The 21,295-nt window shown below is 48.7% G+C and overlaps 2 protein-coding genes and 1 pseudogene across 4 annotated transcripts; 1 reads left to right on the forward strand and 2 right to left on the reverse strand.

Annotated features, from left to right (window-relative positions):
- The first annotated feature begins 85 nt into the window (after positions 1–85).
- On the forward strand, positions 86–9,046 carry usp11 (ubiquitin specific peptidase 11). Of its 3 annotated transcripts, none has more exons than XM_029834358.1 (21): positions 86–347; positions 1,216–1,325; positions 1,454–1,584; positions 1,672–1,789; positions 1,860–2,005; positions 2,086–2,147; positions 2,344–2,443; positions 2,565–2,738; positions 2,935–3,093; positions 3,170–3,394; positions 3,476–3,559; positions 3,635–3,729; positions 3,813–4,016; positions 4,101–4,195; positions 4,408–4,869; positions 4,941–5,011; positions 5,092–5,204; positions 5,279–5,428; positions 5,626–5,741; positions 5,826–5,914; positions 7,948–9,046. In XM_029834358.1, exons 1-21 carry the CDS (start codon positions 238–240, stop codon positions 8,125–8,127), a joined length of 2,994 nt encoding a protein of 997 aa, XP_029690218.1. In that variant the 5' UTR covers positions 86–237; the 3' UTR covers positions 8,128–9,046. The 3 variants fall into 3 exon arrangements, with proteins under 3 accessions (XP_029690218.1, XP_029690219.1, XP_029690220.1); XM_029834359.1 differs by having other exon boundaries at positions 2,347–2,443; XM_029834360.1 differs by having other exon boundaries at positions 87–347; positions 4,420–4,869.
- On the reverse strand, positions 8,793–11,660 carry LOC101078521 (ER membrane protein complex subunit 3). The gene is made up of 9 exons (XM_003962908.3): positions 11,375–11,660; positions 10,961–11,130; positions 10,819–10,876; positions 10,642–10,735; positions 10,356–10,460; positions 10,160–10,241; positions 10,012–10,091; positions 9,835–9,917; positions 8,793–9,758 (listed from the first exon to the last, which is right to left on the reverse strand). Exons 2-9 carry the CDS (start codon positions 11,113–11,115, stop codon positions 9,630–9,632), a joined length of 786 nt encoding a protein of 261 aa, XP_003962957.1. The 5' UTR covers positions 11,116–11,130; positions 11,375–11,660; the 3' UTR covers positions 8,793–9,629.
- A 1,023-nt stretch (positions 11,661–12,683) lies between these two features.
- Positions 12,684–21,295, reverse strand: part of LOC101064231 (IQ motif and SEC7 domain-containing protein 2-like) — a 57,866-nt pseudogene continuing 49,254 nt past the window's right edge.

Below are 21,295 nucleotides of genomic sequence, written 5' to 3' on the forward strand. Positions count from 1 at the left end.
CACGACAAATCAGAGGACAACTCCGTGTGGACAAGCTGAACGCAAATTAAATATGTGTCAATCTACGCTTGTACCGGAAGTGGTCATATCCATTGTCTCGAGCACTTCCTGTATCCCAACAACACAAGTCAGGGTAGTTTCCCGTTTATCGTTTGATCAATGCAGCAGTAGCGAGCAGTTGTGCGTTTCCGTCGTTATTTAGACCGTTGTATCATTTATGAGCGATAGATTATCAGCATGACGGCCAACAGCCGCTGTCCCACAGCGGAGCCTCCGGGTCTGGAGACCCAGCAACGGGAGATTGATTCCTTGCTGCGGCAGTGTGAGCTCCGCGCTGGGGACACTTGGTGAGTGTCCGCCTCTCCACAACTGCCAGGGCTAGCCGTTAGCATCCGTTAGCGTTACCTAATGTTTGCGTACTGTAGTTCAGCCAAATTCAATCTGATTCGCCTGTGGGCCGTCGGTGGGAAGCGGACTGGTTTGTGAGGGATGTGAGCCACTGCTGGTTTGTGTCAAACCAGGAGGGATTTTAACCTGTCCGTTAGCCCACAAGCTAACGTTAGCCTGTCAACTACCAGCACACGGGCTCGGAACTCCCGTCGATGGCTGCCACTTTTGCTTTCGTTACAAGTGGACTTTAGCTCACCTGAAACCTCCACAATTCTGATTAATGTCTTTGGACCTTTACGCACAATGGAGCGTCGGAGACATTTAAAGCCACATAATCGACGGCAAAACCACTTGATCAGCGAGACACAACACTTCTCGATTCTGTCAAATCATCTGATCTTAGATATAATTAGACATAAATGTGGCCATTGACACTGATATAGTCAGACACTTGCACCAGTCAACAAGTGTCCTCTTCCAGTGTGTGACTCGCCGTCTGTGTCCCCCATCAGCTCCTGGCTCTTCGTGCATCTTCATGTATCTTCATGCATCGTCCACCAACAGTGGCGCTTTGCTCCCACCTTTTTCATCTGTTTGTGACCACAGTGATGAAGCTCAATCTTACACCAACCCTAACTAAGCCTAGTTAGAAAAGCGGCTCCGCACGCTGGTGAGCAACGGTGTGAAAGGAGGAACGGCTTCCTTTACCGCAGTTGTCTGTTAAACCAGGTTTCAGAACGGACTGAATCAAAGTGAAACTGCTTTAATGTTGTGGTGTGAGGCGCGATTATTGCCTCCGCCGCTGCTAACGTGTGTGTTGTACAGGTACATGGTGGAACGTCGCTGGTATGAACAATGGAAGGAGTTTGTGGAGACTGGAGACCAGAACTCGTCATCATTTCCAGGTCAAATTGACAACACAGAGCTGTTCGACGGTCAGTTGTTGTTGTTGTCTTTTTTTTTAAAACAGTTTTTCTCGAGATGCTCAGAAAGAGACATTTAATTGCTTTCAACGTTGTTTGAAATAAAAAGGAAATGTAAATTAAGTCTCCTGTTCTTCCAGATCTGGACTCGTTCCACATTAAGGACCGTCTGGTGGAGAATGAAGACTTTATGTTGGTGCCAGCTGAGGCCTGGCACAAGCTGCTGTCCTGGTACGGGATGGTGGACGGACAACCGCCCCTGGAACGCAAGGTAACCCCCGGGAGGCGGAGGAGGGAAACCAGGTTTCCCCAGGCAGCACATTAACTCTGTGTGTGTGTGTGTGTGTGTGTTTTTCAGGTGGTGGACCTGCCCAGCACCGTGAAGGTGGAAATTTATCCCATTGAGCTCTTCCTCTGTCTCCATAGCAACATGGAGAATGTCGTCACCTTACAGTTCAGCCGAACTGACAACATCTGTGAGTGTGCCTGTGCTCTGCTGCGATGCTGTGAACTGCACAACCACTGTGGGCCTGTTTGTGTGTTTAGACACCATCCAGAGGGCCATGTGCGCAGCCTTTGCGGTGCCGGTGGGTTCTGAGTGTCGTTTGTGGATGAAGAGCTCAGATAGCAGCTGTGAGCGTCTCAGGAACATGCACATGAGCGTCCTGGACGCCTGTCTGAGCACAGGGATGGTAAGGACCTGTCTCACTGCGCCGCATCTTCTGTCTCGCTGATCCCAACACGTCTATGTGTGTGTTTGTGTGCACGTCAGACAGTCGTCATGGAAACAAGGAACGCAGATGGCACCTGGCCGAGCTCCAGGCCTCAGATCATGTAAGAACGCACCAGCGCTCTGCCTTCCTCCCACACTTTCCCACCTGCCCCTTTTGACCTTTGACCTTTTCACCCCTGCTCTCCTGTTTTCAACAATGTGGAAGAAGTTTGTGGAGGAGCAGCGCTTTATCAGACATGGTCACTTGTTATTACATGTCTATTACATGCTAGTCATTTGTTGATTTCTGTTTTTGAGGAGGAACTCTGTGGAGGAGCACGACTCGTATAGGGGACAGCCAGGAGTCTGTGGTCTCACCAACCTGGGCAACACCTGCTTCATGAACTCAGCACTACAGGTGAACGGCACACACCAGCGCGCACAGGCGTCGGACAATAACAGCCTTCTAACGTAAACACAGCTGTTTGTGTCCAACACGCCACCTTCACGTCCCAGTAACCTCCTGGCTCCTCCCACAGTGCCTGAGTAACACGCCCCCTCTGACCGAGTACTTCCTGCGGAACTCCTACCTGGACGAGCTCAACTTCACCAACCCTCTGGGGATGAAGGGAGAGATTGCTGAGGCCTACGCAGACGTTATCAAGCAGATGTGGTCTGGGCGCCATTACTCTGTAGTCCCCCGCATCTTCAAGGTACGCCACGCTATGGCCACGCCCTCTCAGACTCACGAGGAGTGTGTGGAGATGGAGACAGAAAGATGGAACCAAAGATGGTCCATAGCACGAGTGTGGTGTTATGCTGCTTCTGCTCACACATGTGGGTCATAATAAGTGTGCGTGTGTGTGTGTGTGTGTGTGTGTGTGCGCGTGTGTGTGTGCGCGCGCGCAGACGAAGGTGGGTCACTTTGCGTCCCAGTTCCTGGGATACCAGCAGCACGATAGTCAGGAGCTGCTGTCCTTCCTGTTGGATGGGCTGCATGAAGACCTGAACCGAGTCAAAAACAAGGAGTACATCGAGCTGCGGGACGCAGACGGACGAGCGGACCAGGTGTGCAGGACGTCCCCTCCGGTTGGGGCCCCCTCTGCTGTCTGCTGACCCTTTCTTCCTCCTCTTTTCCTCGCAGGAAGTGGCCAAGGAGGCGTGGCGTAACCACCGGCGGAGGAACGACTCGGTCATTGTGGACACGTTTCACGGCCTCTTCAAGTCGACGCTCATCTGCCCAGAGTGTCAAAAAATCTCAGTGACCTTTGACCCCTTCTGCTACCTGAGCGTGCCGCTTCCTGTCAGTAAGGAGCGCATCATGGAGGTCTTCTTTGTCTCCCTGGACCCGCACGCCAAACCTGCACAGGTAACCTGCCTTTGCTGTCTGTGTAGGACGTGTGTACTACAGACGTGCTAATCTGGCCTTTGTGCACATGCGTGTCTGCAGCATCGGGTCGTGGTTCCTAAAGCCGGAAAGGTGTCCGACCTGTGTGCTGCTCTGGCAGAAATGACGGACGTTCCCCCGTCACAGGTGAGCTTCTTTACCTGGACTGGTCCAGAATATGAGGCCCAGTTCTGAAGCCATGACGTGTGTGGCTGATTCCAGATGGTGGTCGCTGATGTCTTCAACCATCGTTTCTACAAGATCTACACCAGTGACGAGTCCCTCAGCTGTATTCTGGACCGAGACGACATCTTTGTGTAAGAACGGCCGCCATTCGCGCCCTCTGCTGCTGGTTCAGCCCTGCCGCTGCGTGACGTGCTGTGTTTGTCTGCGAGTTCAGGTACGAGCTGAGCATGAGTGGGGAGCAGCAGGAGGAGCAGGTGCTGCTGGCGCTCTACCTCAGGGAACGCTCCCACTACCGGGACTACGGCTCCGGCAGCAGCTCCTACAGCACCACGCTGTTCGGACACCCGCTGCTGCTCAGCGTTCCCCGCAGCCGCTTCAGCCAGGAGGCTCTGTATGACCTGTTCCTGCAGAGGCTGGCGTGAGCAGAGCGCACACACACACACACTTCTGGGGAGATTTACCACAGGCCCCTTCAGGCTTGACCGATTGTTGTGGTTTGTAGACGTTACGTGCGCCCTCCTGACCCGTCGGACCAGTTGGAGGAGGAGGAGGAGGAAGAGGAGCAGTACAGAAGTCAGTCCAACGGCATCAGCGACGGTAATGAAGAGCATGGATCCTCTTCCTTTGATGTTTGCTTGGTTGGCTTACATGACACCTTTTGTATATCAGTCTGAATAAGCTCCGCCTTGTGTTAGCGTGCATGTGAACATCAGCGTGTCGGGGCTTTGATGTTGTAGAACTACGCCACCCTCGTGGGGCGACCCTTCACTGGTCGGAGGGGTTGACTCCGCCTCTTCTTTGATGGTCAGCTTTTGTTTCAGGAGATGAGGAGCAGAAGGAGGAGGCCAAGGCTGGACCCTCCCACACACGGGCCCGCCAAGCTGAGCTCAACCACACGCAACCCTCGCTGGACGGCAGCGACTCCGACACCCCCAACGGCTCACACAACCAGACCGAACCCGTCTGTCCTGCCGGCACTGACAGCGCCGACAGCACCAGCGACGTCAGTCCCGGCGGTCTTTCCCCTGCAGAACCTGGACCAGAACCGGCGGCACGACAGCCGCAGCAGCCCCGAGACGCCACAGAAGAAGAGCTAGAGGAAGAGAAGCTGGACGAGGCCTGTTCTCCCTGCTCACCAGCCAATGAGCAGCCAGCTAAGAGAAGGGCGCATCACAAGAGGAAGAAGAACCTGTTCACCATCCAGGCTGTCAACTCCAACGGTACCACTGAGAGAGGGATGGGGGAAGGGGGGAGCGCTGTGTCCTTCAGCTGTAGGTCCACACACACACACACACACAGATCCTCACCTCTTCACGCTAAAGCTTGATGCTTCTGTGTGCAGCTCAGCCTTATGTGGCCATCGACTGGGACCCCGAAATGAAGAAGAGATTCTACAATGAAAATGAGGCTGAGGTGTGTGAGTGTGTGTGCCCGTGTGTGTGCGCATGTGTGCACATGCTTTAACATGTTCCCTCCATGTTGTTGCTGAGCAGAAATATGTGAAACACGCCAGTATGGACGTTCCTCTGCAGCAGACCACAGTTCAGCTGCAGGAGTGTATCGAGCTGTTCACCACTGTGGAGACACTGGAGGAGGAGAATCCATGGTAACACACACACACACACACACACACACACACACACACACAACTGACTCACACGCGTGTGTTTGGGTGTGCAGGTACTGTCCTGTGTGTAAGAAGCATCAGTTGGCCACAAAGAAACTGGACCTGTGGTCCCTGCCAGAGGTTCTGATCATCCACCTCAAGAGGTTCTCCTACACCAAACTGACCAGAGAGAAGCTGGAGAGCGTCGTGGAGTTCCCCCTCAGGTGTGTGTGAAGGGAAGGGACCTTCAGGCTAACACACTTAAACCATGCTGCGCCTGCATCACAGTTGCATCCAAAGCTTGATTTGTTTGCTCATTCAAGCCAAGCTGCTATATTACACAGCTATTACACAGGTGCTTCGTCAGGGTTGACTCTTGGCGCTCAGCTTGACGTCAGTATTGTTGTTGCTGCTGTTGCAGGGACCTGGACTTCTCTGGCTTCCTGCTCAGGAAAACCGTGTCCAGCGAGGAGCCTCCCAGCTGTTATGACCTCATCGCCGTGTCTAACCACTATGGAGGACTGAGGGACGGACACTGTAGGACGCTTTGCTTTGTGTCATCACGAATGTGATGGGGTCACTTCTGATGATGTAACGGAGCCTCTGCACGTTTCTGTTCAGACACCAGCTACGCACGGCACGAGGACAACGGTCAGTGGTACTACTTTGATGACAGCAAGGTGACCTTCGCCGCCGAGGAGCAGATTGTGGTGAGGATTCATGTTTGATCCACATCAGAGGTTCAGAAGGACCACAGCAAGTCTGGAGTCACTGAGACACTCACCATGGAGTCCTCAGTGTCCTTATAACGGCACAGTCTGATCGGCTCTTGAGCCTCGGTCAGCCTGATCCCACCGTTATAATGTTGGCAATGTGTGTTATTAATGCTGGCGGTGTGTGTTATTAATGTTGGTGGTGTGTGTTATTAATGTTGGCGGTGTGTGTTATTAATGTTGGCGGTGTGTGTTATTAATGTTGGCGATGTTTGTTATTAATGTTGGCGGTGTGTGTTATTAATGTTGGCGATGTTTGTTATTAATGTTGGCGGTGTGTGTTATTAATGTTGGCGGTGTTTGTTATTAATGTTGGCGGTGTGTGTTATTAATGTTGGCGGTGTGTGTTATTAATGTTGGCGGTGTTTGTTATTGTTGGCGGTGTGTGTTATTAATGTTGGCGGTGTGTGTTATTAATGTTGGCGGTGTTTGTTATTAATGTTGGCAATGTGTGTTATTAATGTTGGTGGTGTTTGTTATTAATGTTGGTGGTGTTTGTTATTAATGTTGGTGGTGTGTGTTATTAATGTTGGCGGTGTGTGTTATTAATGTTGGCAATGTGTGTTATTAATGTTGGTGGTGTTTGTTATTAATGTTGGTGGTGTGTGTTATTAATGTTGGCAATGTGTGTTATTAATGTTGGTGGTGTTTGTTATTAATGTTGGTGGTGTGTGTTATTAATGTTGGCGGTGTGTGTTATTAATGTTGGTGGTGTGTGTTATAAATGCTGGTCTGTAAATGTTGCCGGTGTCATATAAATGTAGTCGGTGTGTTTATAAACGTTGCTGGTGCGTTTTAAACGTAGCCGGTGTGTTTATAAACGCTGCTGGTGTGTTATAAACGCTGCTGGTGTGTTATAAACGCTGCTGGTGTGTTATAAACGCTGCTGGTGTGTTATAAACGCTGCTGGTGTGTTATAAAAGTAGCTGGTGTGTTATAAACGTAGCCGGTGCATTTTGAATGTAGCCGGTGTGTTTATAAACATTGCTGGTGCGTTTTAACCGTAGCCGGTGTGTTTATAAACGTTGCTGGTGCGTTTTAAACGTTGCTGGTGCGTTTTAAACGTTGCTGGTGCATTTTAAACGTAGCCGGTGTGTTTATAAACGTTGCTGGTGCGTTTTAACCGTAGCCGGTGTGTTTATAAACGTTGCTGGTGCGTTTTAAACGTTGCTGGTGCGTTTTAAACGTTGCTGGTGCATTTTAAACGTTGCTGGTGCATTTTAAACGTAGCCGGTGTGTTTATAAACGTTGCTGGTGCATTTTAAACGTAGCCGGTGTGTTTATAAACGTTGCTGGTGCATTTTAAACGCTGCCGGTGTGTTTATAAACGCTGCTGGTGCGTTTTAACCGTAGCCGGTGTGTTTATAAACGTTGCTGGTGCATTTTAAACGTAGCCGGTGTGTTTATAAACGTTGCTGGTGCATTTTAAACGCTGCCGGTGTGTTTATAAACGCTGCTGGTGCGTTTTAACCGTAGCCGGTGTGTTTATAAACGCTGCTGGTGCGTTTTAACCGTAGCCGGTGTGTTTATAAACGTTGCTGGTGCATTTTAACCGTAGCCGGTGTGTTTATAAACGTTGCTGGTGCATTTTAAACGTAGCCGGTGTGTTTATAAACGTTGCTGGTGCATTTTAAACGTAGCCGGTGTGTTTATAAACGTTGCTGGTGCGTTTTAAACGTAGCCGGTGTGTTTATAAACGTTGCTGGTGCGTTTTAAACGTAGCCGGTGTGTTTATAAACGTTGCTGGTGCGTTTTAAACGTAGCCGGTGTGTTTATAAACGTTGCTGGTGCGTTTTAATCGTAGCCGGTGTGTTTATAAATGTTGCTGGTGCGTTTTAAACGCTGCCGGTGTGTTTATAAATGTTGCTGGTGCTTTATAAATGTAGCCGGTGTGTTATAAACGCTGCCGGTGTGTTTATAAACGCTGAGGGTGTGTTATAAACTCCGACTTTGTCTCTTTTGTCGTCCAGACCAGTGCAGCCTACGTGCTCTTCTACCAGCGTAAAGACAAGATCCGGAAGCCCACCTTGCCGACCCCCAACACAAGCTCCGCCCCCACAGCCCAGCTGGCCAATGACATCACCTCCTGCAGCGATGGGGGCACAGAAGCGGGTGTGGCGGCGTCTTACATCACCATGGAAACGGACTGAGCTCGTCTTCCTGTGGGTCAGGACGCGCCTGCTTCTTCCTCTCTGGTGGTCTGTCCTGGTTGGTGCCCCTGCTGGTCAACGCGCGTCTCTGCTGGGCAGAAAACGCTGCCGTCCCTTTCCTTGTGCTTCTGTCAGTCACGTTGTCCCGTTTAAAACATCAGCTTGTGTTTTCATGAAGTTCCTCTCAGGGTGGCGACTCTTTCTTCCAGTTCTGCCTTGAAATTGACTCAAAGCTTCTCAGAGTTTCAAGGAAGAGGTTTATCAAACTACAGGAAATTGTCCCGACAGCTCAGACATTGACGGTGTCTTTGTTGGCTGAAGTCGAGGGCGTCCCAGCAGAACGCACTGGTCGTGTTTGGGAAGGGGGGTTGCCATGGTTACGGTGAAACACTGTTCACATCCACGATACTCAGGGTCCAGGATGATTGTGCTGCGTTGAGCGGTGTGACGCTAACAAAGGCGCTGGTTTGCGTCCTCAGCACATGAGGGTTTATGTCTGACCTCTGACCTTGCAGACATCACCTTGTTTAGATTGTGAGGACAGGACAGGCAGCAAGAGCAGAGCAGGCGCTAACGTTAGCAACCATAGCCAAATATTCCAGGGGTTCCACCCTCAGGTCACCTTTGATGGAGCCCAGGGAACAGAGAGAAGATGAGGAATCATCTTTGTTTTCTGGTATTTATTGTTTAAATGAGTTCTGCTGGGACCACAGGTGCAGCTCAGCGATGCATATTTTCATATTTATAGATCTGTGGAGACAGAACGATGCAGGCACAACTTCTCTGTACAGTATTTTTGTATGATAAGAAATTTATCACCTTTCCTGGTGGGTTGGGGGGCTTCTCTTTTCTCTTATACCAGATTCAAATATTTTATTGTACCCAAATCTTTTGATATGAATTAAAGGATCATTATAAGTTTGCTGCTTCTCTCATTCTGAGAAACCACACAGACGCTTCACACACACACCCGAGGGGGAACCACGCAGACGCTTCACACACACCTGAGGGGGAACCACACAGATGCTCTCCAAACGGCTCTAATAGCCTTCAGCCAGGACAAACTGGCGTCTACTTGAAGAAAAGCTCGTCCCTGTTCCTGGGGGGGGGGCGATGAAGAACCGCTGGCTGCGAGGCCTGGTCAGTTTGTGTGAGCAGCCTCAGCTGATCCAGGAACAGTTTGTCCTGCTGTCATCTCTTTATCCATCCCCCACTGGAGCGCCGGCCTGGGAAGATTCAGGTCCCACAACACTGGGGAACTTTTCTAAAGCTCTTAAACTGGAAGCTAAACTGTTGAAACCCCCCATCCTATTCTGAGGCGGGAGCATTTATTTAGCCCCGCCCCCTGCTGCGCCAGCAGTGGCGGGAATCTCGCGTCACAACAAAGCCAATACTAAAAAAAAAAAAATCAGTGCTGATCAGATGATTCTGTTAAGTGGAACTAAAGTTCTCAGCTTTAGAAAAGTTCCGCCGTGTTGAGAGGCGGTGGCGGCCCGATCCTGCTAGAACACGGTGGACTTGGCGTCCTGGCTGAAGAAGCCTCCAAAGTTGAGGTCTCTGGACATGAGCTCCTCCTCCACGTTCTCCAGCGCCCACTTATGTTCCACGATCTCCAGCGCCTCCCACTCGCTCTGGCACAGAGAAGCAGAGCGTGTGAGCACAGGAACCTTCAGCAGGTGAGGGGGTTCTGGAAGGGCTGCAGCTCACCTTGAAGGCCTTGTTGGGGTCAGGGGGCATCGCCATGGCAGCCCCGGTCATCTGCTCCTGCATGAGGCGCGACTGGTCAGCAGCTGCAACCAAAGGCTGGTTAAGGTCAAAACAAGCTAAAAAGGTCACAACTGAACGAGGCTTTGACAGGAAGTCGTGCACAGGGACGGGACCCACCGTTGTCCTGGCCCAGGATGAGGCTGTACATGCTCCTCAGGCCAAACACGTTCAGGAAGTACCAGGACGCCGAGCTCACCCTGCGTGTGCAACACAAACATGTCCGTTAAGCAGCAGGACGCAGGTCCAGGGGTCTCGTGCTGCGTACCAGGAGGCGTCCAGGGACAGCAGGTCGATCCCTCTCTGCAGCATCGGTTTGAACCTCAGCGTCAGAGGAAACGGCACCTTGGCTGCAGGATCAAAACAAGCGTGATCGGAGGAAGAAGCGGCGCCGCTGCAGCCGTCCAGCAGGTGGAGCGGCGCCGCGCCAGAAGCTGCGTTCACAATCGGCCGTTACGACTCACTGATGACGAATCCAGAGAAGGCCCAGTTAATCCATCCGCCAATCACGATCATGGGGAGCACGTTGGTCAGGTTGCCCTTCATCATGTCTGTCAGCATGCCAGAGTCTGGACACACACACACATACACACACACTTACTTCCTGATCAACAGCGTAACACCACGCTCAACATATCGATGCTTCAAAACGTTTGGACAACCAGCCTGACTCTTCAGGAGACGAACAGAGGGACACATGGACAGATGGACGTTGTCTGTCCACAGCAACAGAAAACACACAAAACTCACCTGTCATGGGGTTCTTGGGGACGACCTTCCTCTTCACCTTCTTAAAGAAACCTGTTTCTGCGTTGTTGAAGTAGTGTTTCCTCATAGCAAATGACTGAACACACACACACACACACACATTACCACGATGATCCCAGGACAGCATCTCGGCGGTGGATACCGGTGGCGTCCACTCACCTGTCGAGGGATGTACTTCCCGTTCTCTCGTAGGACGCGGCTGCGCATCAGCACCTGACTGAGGACAAACGGCGTCATTGGGTTAGTGACGTCACAGGAACCGAATTGGGACACGAAGCTGGGCGCAGGGCTCAAAGGTCACCTGTCAGAGACCTGCTCCAGGTCCACCTTTTTGTCGCTGTGCAGCAGCTGTGTCACGTAGTGGCGGATGATTCCCACGAAGAAGGTGATGAAGACGATGGGCAGGACCACCCACAGCCGAATGCTGGAGTCCAGCAGGAGCTCGGGGCCACTCATGTCCCCCTGTTCAACCTGCCACACAGACGGTACCGTTACCTGTCCGGCCCTGACAAGAGCCACAACCAGAGAGTGCTTGTCTTTCCACCAATAGAGTGAAACGCGATCGGGAATCACTAAAAATACAGGCTGGGAACAGCAGGAACAGCCCCCAGTTCTAAAGTATAACCTGTAACATCACCTGTATACTCGCTAACACCTTAGCACACCATTTTCAGACAGGTAAGAAACGAAGCACAACCCCCCACCTGGACCTTACCTGACTCAACCTCCAAGTGACACCGGAACAGCCTTAATTTATGGACGGCTACAGTTAGCATTAGCAGAAACTCGCTAGCTTCCTGCTACCAGACGTTCCTGTCAGCTTTAACTTTCACCAACACGTCGCTTTTGATATTTCTCTGTTTCACAAAATGTACGGCGCACTCAAAAATATAAAAACGACAGACGACTACAGAAGCACCGAAAAGGCTGCGTGAAACGACAACCACGTTAGGGTATTTAAAACAAGTAATCACTTCCGGTTTAAGCGGAAGCACGTGACCGGAAAACTACGGCAACTTCTATCTATCTATCTATCTATCTATCTATCTATCTATCTATCTATCTATCTATCTATCTATCTATCTATCTATCTATCTATCTATCTATCTATCTATCTATCTATCTATTGTTGAGAATTGTCTTTATCTTGTTATGTGTTTCACCATATGTTTCTGTCTTCTCTTAGAAGTTAGGCAAGGTAGACTCATTAGCAAATGAAATAAAGAACAGAGACATTTGCAGGATTGTTGTTTGTTCTACTGTTATCTTAGGAGCCAGTCAGGCAGGAGCCAGTCAGGCAGGGGGTGTCAAACACTCATTGTAAACAGGATATCAGGGGGGTTGATGATGATCACATTTGCATGAAGAATGGGATCTGGCCACCTGGGAAAGCAATGGAAAAGAAGGACTGTATCAACACCAAAGGAGGCTGGAAGAAGAGGACGAGGTCATCCCAGCAGAGGAACTGGATTGGATTGCATGGACATTGTGAATTTGCATGTGTGTGACTATAAAGGACTGGGCCAAGGGATAGTTAGGTTGTCAGACTTCATGCCCTGACAATTGACTCTGTTGTTGCTAGGGTTATGAACTGGCCCGGAGCTCTGTAATATTTGTATCTGGAATTGGTTCTATTGTTAAATACATTTTGAAATTGGTACTTTACTTCTCGAAGTCTTCATTCAACGAACACGCGGATCGGCAGCTACATACAGGAGGTATTGCGATCCAACTCTATCTATCTATCTATCTATCTATCTATCTATCTATCTATCTATCTATCTATCTATCTATCTATCTATCTATCTATCTATCTATCTATCTATCTATCTATCTATCTATCTATCTATCTATCTATCTATCTATCTATCTATCTAAACATAATAAGCACATTTTTCTGTTCTCCAAACTTTCCAAATGTTGGTTTTGGTCAAGTCAAAACTGCTAACCATTGCTAGCAGCTGCTAGATCAAAGAGAAGAGATGGACTTGGGTCTCAAACCAAGTAAAGCAGCACACTTTTCTCCATCAACATCAACATTTTTTAATGTCTTTACAGCAATAAATATCTCCACTTTTTCCGTATCTGCAATTTCAAAAACAAAGTACAAGTAATATATATTTATATACACGGCTAAAATTTTCCATACATAAATTTTAAAATAATATCGTCTCTGTTGACACATATTGACACTGTACTCGTACAATTTTACAAGGACCAGTCAGTCAGTCGTTGCTCCACGTTATCAATAAGAAATCCATTTCCCTCCATCACAGGCGTCTCTGCAGAACAGAAGGTCCACCTTCTGAAGCAGACCTGGTGTGATTTAGGTTTGAGTGTTCCCTGTTTCAGCCCTCAGACCAGATCTGCTTCCCCTGCAGGTCAAACCTGTTCCGTGGGACTCAACCCTCCATCTGCTGTCCTGTTAGTTCTCATAGTGAAGTTTATGTACATTCATGTTTATAATACAGCTTCATTCAGTGCAGATACTGTAATAAATACCACAAACCACATGCAAACATACTCGGGCAGAAAAAGGAATTCAAAGAAATCCTCTGAAAAAGCAGATTTTTGCATGTCACAGGTAAAGACTACGTCAAGTCCTTTTCTACAAATGTAAACAATGATTTGTAGCTGATTCGGTTCATTTAATCAGATTTGAAATCTTTCGAACAGAGCAGCAGCTTTGGTAACTGCAGAATAGAGGCTAAATTAAGTTTAAATGAGGTTTGTTGTCGGCAAATTAATTCAAGAATAAACATTAGAAGATCTGGGGATGGACGCTCGCTTGATGGACTGAAACTTTCTTGAAAACAGGCCTCTAAAACACTCAACACATTCTTCTGAAAATGAAACAAAATGTCCGGAAAAGTTGCCCTGGCATTTTACCCTCCACTTTACTTTTGACTTGGATGGTTGATTCTAGAAAATCTCCGGTTGAACCTCAGAGAAGTGAGAGCACGTCGCACCTCAAGTTGTGGGTTTGGGGACACATTCTGCCGATCATCTGAGAAATCGGGACTGTTTTACACAACTTCAGAAATCATTCTGTGGCGGCATCACTAAAAGCATCTATCACGTTTGAGACACCTTGATGTTAGTCACATAGAAGAGTTTTTCTTTTGTTGCATCCAGAAAAATAGAACCATTTTCGTGCATCTGTAAGTTTCTCAAAATGAGGAGAAAGAAATCATCACTCAAGCACAGAGCAGAGCAAAAAATGCCGAAAATACAAAACAGCCCAGCAGTACAATATGTTAGAAGCTTTTCACACAACAATATTGATAATAATATCAGAACGACACTCCAAACAGCCAACATGTTCTTCAGGTTCAAAACAACAGAGGACCCAGGCTGGGTCCCTGAGGAACACCATCAATGAAGTTGGCACCGTGCTGGTCTTTCGAGAAACATCTTAAAAAGAAAATGGACTTTTTCAAGGGAGGATCCTTTGATGTTTGCCCAAAGAACCTTTGGTGTTTAGAGTGTTTCGTAGTTTCAGGCAGTTCTGACTGTTAGAGATCAATGCTGTTGGCTCCTGTGGAGAACACACTGTACAGGTCATATCTACAGGTGGTGCATTCATCCATCACTGGCAAATTAAAAAATGTGCTGTCAATGTGAGCATTTAAATCAGTAGAGGAACAATCCACCAGTCAGATGCTGGTAGGGGGCTGGCTAATAGGACACGTCCACAGAAAACCAGTGAAAAAGTCAAGGTGGCTGCTGAGAAACCAGCCAGCCGGGGCTTCTTGCCCTGACATCCTCGTATCCGTCCAACAATAGAGACAAAACAGGGACACGCTTTAAATCAAGGTGCAAAAATAATATGTAAAAATCAGTCAGTTGGAGAGGAGACATTTCTGCACCGTCAGACGGGAGCAGGTCCTTCAAGGCCAGATAGGTCCAGAACCTCGGTGTCCTCAGGATGATGAGGAGACGATGGGCTCAGGAGATGCTGGGAAAATACAATCTACTGAGAAATGAGGACTCTTTTCTGTCATCTCTGCTGAACTGGGGTTGTGAGAGGATTTTCCTGTTTGAAGGCACCTTTCCTCTGTCTGATATATCAGGACACCTTTAACCACTTTCATCAAAGTCAGCAGGGACCTTTAAAGAAGCGAAGATACTGGACACCGGATTTATCCGTCACTGCTTGTAAAGTCTGACTGTAAAGTCTGGCTGTAATGTCTGGTTGTAAAGTCTGACTGTAAAGTTTGGCTGTGTGTTACCAGCGTCTGTTGACTTTAAACACATTAACTACAACCTACAGTTCATAAATCTTTGTTGTGGGTCTCTTAATTGATTGTGTTAAGTTTTTTCAGATTTCTCACTCTCTATCTTTAATAATGAATCAAAGATTTCTGAATAATCAGTACTGGACTCATCAAAACATTCCTTATTGTTTAAACCTAAACTGGGTCCTATTTTCGGGTTTGTTTGCCTATTTTGACTAAGTCTAATGTGAAATATTCTAATTTTGCCAACGTAAACACGCAGGCTCATCTCCATGTTGGACACTGTTTGGAACCTTTTGTCGGAATCTCTCTTTCTGGCAACAGGCTTATATACAAAACAGCTGAGTTATTCTGATGTGGGAAGGATTCAGGACTATCCCGCTAATTTCTCCCTTTTCCAGACTAAAAAAGGGAATTTACAAAATACAACAGTCATCCTAAACAACAACAACAACAACAACGTGGTGTCATCTGTTAAAACCCTGTTATCCAAAAAAGGCCTTTTTTCCCCCCTTTTTTGCAAAACGGAAATATAAGTGATTTTTGCTTTGCGATGGCTTATTTAATGTTCTGGTTGTAGGTGTTCTTCATTAACCTAAACACAAAAGCACTTTTTATGGTCGTATAAATGCTGAGTCGGGGGCTTAATATTTCACAATATGACGTCCCTGCATGTAAGCTTTTAATTGTAGACACACGCTATGATTAGCTATAGCACAGCTCATGCACGCCTGTCTAAAACACAAACTGCACCGGATTAGAGCTAATCACCCCCCCAGGAAAACTTCATGGCTTGTAATCTGTCAAAAACTGCAATGACAACACAGGTGCATTCTGGGGGAGAACACAAAGTGGTGCGAGACGACGAGGGCTATTTTTGGAATATAGTCACAGGACTTGATACACGCCACCAAACTGCAGTGTTAGCGCTAAAACATCAGGCAACACTCTGTTATCGTCCCCAAACACGGGGCGAATTTGGGGAGGTCGTCACCGTGGTGACAGAGAGTCTTTTCACTTGCGGGGGAAGTGGATGTGAAAATAGCACAGGCTGAGTAATTTCCTCTTCCCCGCCCTTAGCACTCTCCTTCTTACCAGGCGTCCATTTTGATACACCTGCATCTGCCCCCCTCCTCCCCCTCCTCTCCTTCCTCCCCCTCTTTTTCTTCTCCTCCGGCTCCCTCTCACTACCACACCGCTGGTTGTGGGGTTTCGGACCGCTGTCTTCAACTTCTGCCTCCTTACACAACTGTGCTGATCCGACTGATGGGCTTGGACTTGGGGCCTCCCCCTTGCCCTCCCCCTGCTGCTGGGTGCAGGGAGAGTGAGCCAGCTGAAGGGGGAGGCAAGGGGGAGTGTGGAGGAGGAGGTGGGATGGAGGAAAGGGGTGGATACTGGGGTCCGTAGGGCTGTGGAGGAGTCTGCGTGAGGAGGCGTGCTGATGGTGTCTGCGGGGGTGGGGTTGAGAATATGAAGTGGGTGGAGGGGGACGTTGAAGGAGAGGGACTGAGCGGGGAGTGTGTGTGTGCAGCGTGGTTGCGAGAGTGTATGTGAGTGTGAGGGTGGGGTGTCGAGTGCGAGATGGTCAGCGGGAGTTTGCCACCTCCACCCGGTCGTCCTACTGCATGTTGCGAGTGGTAGAGTCCTTGTGGAGTAGTGGGAGTGACGGGGGAGTGAGGTGACAGTGGTGGGGGTGTGATGAAGCCCATGTTGTAGCGAGGGTGCTGTGCTGCGCCATGTTGCATTCTCTGATGCTGCTGGGTAAGAGAGGGAGCGCAGCCGCTCGGGCCCTGACGTCCGGGTGCAGAGAACCTCTGTGTGAGAACATGGTGCTGCCCGGCGTTCTGCTGCACATGGTAGCGGTGATGATGATGGTAGGGTGGCGGTGGTGTCTGCTGCTGCTGCTGGTGCCCAGAAACACTGACTCCTCCTCCGGTACTGTTGCCGTGACAGTACTGGGCGTGCAAAACCTGGAGCTTGGATGGCACCCCTCCCGTACCTCCTCCCCCTCCAACCCCTCCCGAGTCTGACTGACCGAGGTTGGGCAATGGGGAGGGGCATGGGGAAGGGGAGGATGGGTGGACGATGGGAGGTGCGGGGGCGGGATAGTGGGGGGGTGATGATATCATAAGGGGACTCAGTGGACCCTGCGGAGTCGGCGATGTCATCATCAGGGGACCAGGAATCTTGCCTCTGCGGCTGCCAAAGAAGTTTCCCAGCCGGCTGCCAGTTGGACTGACTCCGCCCACCATCCCTCCTCCTCCCCCAGCCCCTCCCCCGCTCAAGGGGGGGGAGGCGGTCCCCCCCCCTTGGTTGTGACAGAGCCCCGGCCCACCCCCCACCCCTGTACCGGGGCTCTGAGTAGGGCGGTGTGGCCGGTAAGCTGCTGGAGACGAAGGGATCATCATCGGAGTGTAAGGTAGGCCTCCGACCGGGAGGGGGCGCTGCTGGTGAGGTCGTGGACTGCTAATGATAGAGCCCTGAGAGGATGACAAGAAAATCAGAGAATGTGAATATTTGAGGTTTTCTGCACATTTCTAGGGGTTGTGGCTTTTTTTCAAAATGATCAATGGCCATGAGCCTTTTTACAAACTTTGATTTAACCTGCTCAAAGTCAGCCTGTGATTCGTTTCAGCCCACGCTAACAAATCGCTAAATGCAACATTCACACTTGCATGGACATGAGCTGGCGTCTTCCTGAGAGACATCTTTAAAGATCGCCCTAAATCTTCAAAGTGAAGGACAATTTGTTCCATTTGGTTTGAATCCAAAGTTAAAAATGACATCACGGGAGATTCAAATGTGGAACGATACAGATACCGTTGCTAGCAATGGGCTATCAAACGGCCGTCTTGTTCGATGGCTTACATGTAACATATACTATAAAACTGAACATTTTCCTGATCAGGAATATTCCTTTAGTGGCATTTGCTCCTGAACCATTTGGACATCCACACTACAACATGCAATGAATCCAAAACATGCAATGGAACAGCAACAACATGCTAGCAGCATACGTCCATATGTTCTCCTCAAACAGACTTACTTCAATGGTACTGTCCAACGAGCCCACACTGTTCCTACGACCTCGCTTCCCTGTTTTCCAATAACAACGAGTCACTGTTAAAAACTGCTCACAAAAAATGGAAATAATTTCTTTGGAAACACAATGTTTACAGAATGGGAGCAGTATGGAGACAAAACAAGGAAGAATTCAGGAAGTAGAGTGTTGCTTCTGCAGGTTAGCTAACAGATATGTGAAGGTGTCAGAAATAAGCTAACTTTGTGTTTTTTACGATGCTAAGCTAGGTTACAAAGGCAGGAATACATGTAGATATGTATTAAAGTATAACCTAAAATTAATTAAATATTTGACATTTTACTTTCTAAAATCTTGTGTTATTGTATACGTGTGTCTTGGAGACATTTTACACACGGACGTTTTTCATTATTAAAGCATCTTTAACCCCTCTTGTGTGTAATTTGTGTTTCTTGCAGCTGTCCAGGAGGTGGAGACAGACAACCACAGCTACTAGTTGATGACTTGCATAAGATCCCATGTAAATCCAGTTTGGAGTATTGTAAAATACGGATTATTCTGCATCTGTGGAGCATCCTTCATGGTTCCTGACCTGTCTCTGAGAGGTCCCTCAGGGAGGAGCTGAGAGCTGTGCGCTTCAGACCATCCACCGAAGCGTAGGTGTCATCCAAACTTGGCCTACCCAGGGTGCCGTTCAGGACCTCACCTTTTAGGGGCCCGGTATTGGAGCCCGATGCCCCCCCTGCACCGAGTCCCCCACCTGTAAACACGCTGGGACGCATCACCCCCTTCTGCTTCTCAAGCTCCGCTAGAGACGAAAAGACGAAAGCAGGAATTATTATGAGCATACTGCAACCGTGTCCTTGTTAGAAAAGAGGACTTACACTCCACCCGGTACTTCTCCATGTCCTGGACCTCTGCAACGCTCTCCCGAAGGTCAGAGGTGAAGCGTGCTCGGTCCTGCTGGCTCGGAGCCGTAAAGACAATCAGCACCTTGCTCTCACCTCCGGGATTAGCTGACGTCAGTCTGATACCGTGAGGATAGTCTGGGTGACACACAGTTACTTTAATGTCGTACTTTAATGCCCACAAGATGGCAGGAACATGAAGGAGGAGCAGAGAGGACATGAAGGTCATCAGTGACACACACACACACACACACACACACACACACACACACACACACACACACACACACACACACACACACATCACAGTGTCCACCACAGTGTCTACCACAGCGTCTACCACAGCGTCCACCACAGCATCTACCACAGTGTCCACCATAATGTCCACCACAGCATCTACCACAGCATCTACCACAGCGTCCACCACAGCGTCCAACACAGTGTCCACCACAGCGTCTCCTAGTTTTCTTTTCCTCTTCTCCACGGAGCTCCAACTCTACTCTGAGCTCCCTTTGGCTCTTCTCCCAGAGTCTAGCCTGACTTTATCCACTTCCTGCTTGTCCTTCTCAGGACAGTATGTCATTCACACCTTTACTGGTCAGAGAAGTAAATCTGATATTTTGGAGGGTTTGATTAAGCTAGTTGATCTTTTAACTCTGATTACATCTGTTTCTCAAGACATTAGAGAGATTAAAAAAGACAATCAAGGATAGCGTAGGTGAAAGCTCTCAGCCCTTGTTCACGTTGACACACCTGAGCAGGTGATTTTCTGTCTACAGAGTCTGCACACATGCTTCATGCACGGTTACTGTCAAAAATGAACATCTTCAGCACCCTTCTTTTAACAGGAGCTGAGACGGTTCTGACGGTGCCACCAACTCCAATCTGCTGCACAGAAGTGCCAGCTAATCCCTCTCAGCTGAGATGGAGGCCTGGAGACCATAAACGCCCCCACAGCTCTGGCTTCATCAGTATCACTGAAAAAGGAGTCACGTTGGAGCTGAAGCATCGTGTTTTCAGGGCGGACGCTCGTACATTTATGTGATACGATTCCACTGGTTCTTTGGTGTGCTTGGTGGAGGACCGATTACTCTTCTGCACACAGGGTTTGTCTCTAATCTGAGTAGAATTTGAACAATTTACTGTTATATTTTGCCAAGTGACTATTAACAGACTGTTGAGAACAATTCCAAGTGGGACAGAGTCTCCATTATTTGTCCAACATGTATTTTTAGGCCACATATTGAGAGTAAAATCTAGGAGTGATCTAGTGATGTTCCTCTTCTCTTCTCATCCTTCTCCTCCTCCTCTACCCAGACGCCGGAGGGCGTCCCCATGTGAGACTGGTCCTGCTCAAGGTTTCTTACCGTTTTTCCTGCCAAAGCTGCTTGTTTGAGGGTCAGATCCTGGGTTTCTACAGAGACTCTGGAGACAATGTGGATGGCAGCAGAGGCCATAGAATTAGAGTTGACTTCTTTTGTCGCTTATCTGCATCACAGCACTGATGTGTGACCTGACATAGGGCGTAACCTCCTGGAGTAGGTGTCCAGTAGGTGTGTTACCATGAAAACCCACTCAGGTCAATGTTTACGGTCTGGACTGGGCAAAATGGTCAAAGAAACTCATGATACAGAGTTTTTTCCACCAGAAGGTGAAAGTTCTCCTGAAGAGGAACGGGCCTACTGCCATGTGCAGATGTAATCCTGGCCCCTGCAGCCGGAGGCAGCGTGTGTCTGCTGACGGTGGCAGAAGAACAGAGACTAACCGAGGGCAACAAAATAAAATGAAACTGGAGACAGATGGAGGGAGCAGATGGTCCAGAAGAGGGAGGAATGGAGAGACTTACAGGTGTTCTGGAAGGTGTGGACCTGCATGTCCAGCAGAGGAAAGGATTGTCTGAAACTGTACGTCACTGAGGTCTTCTTCTTCTGGAAGATCTTTGTCACCTGAGGGAAGGAAGAGAAGGAGGGACAAATAAATAAACCCATTTTACCTTTATGTGTGAAACATTAAATTTGATGCTTGATCAATCAATCAATCAACCAATCAATCAATCAATCAATCAATCAATTAATCAATCTTTATTTGTATAGTGTCTTTTACAATCAGAATTGTTTCAAGGCGCTTTCCAGAATCAAAGGGCCTAACCCCAGACAAGCAACAGTGGCAACAAAAAACTCCCCTTTAACAGGAAGAAACCTTGAGCAGGACCATGCTCATGTAGGGGGACCCTCCTGCTGATGTCTGGCTATGATAATAACTGGAACTGCAGAATTAGTAACAATAAGCTTTTTCAAAGAGGTAGGTTTTAAGCCTGATCTTAAAAGTAGCGATGGAGTCAGCCTCCCGTACCTGGACAGGGAGCTGATTCCATAGCAGGGTGGCCTGGTAGCTAAATGCTCGGCCCCCCATTCTACCCCTAGAAACTCTGGGGACCACAAGTAGACCAG

Source organism: Takifugu rubripes, chromosome 3 (assembly GCF_901000725.2).
Source record: "Takifugu rubripes chromosome 3, fTakRub1.2, whole genome shotgun sequence".
Lineage (NCBI taxonomy): Eukaryota > Metazoa > Chordata > Actinopteri > Tetraodontiformes > Tetraodontidae > Takifugu > Takifugu rubripes.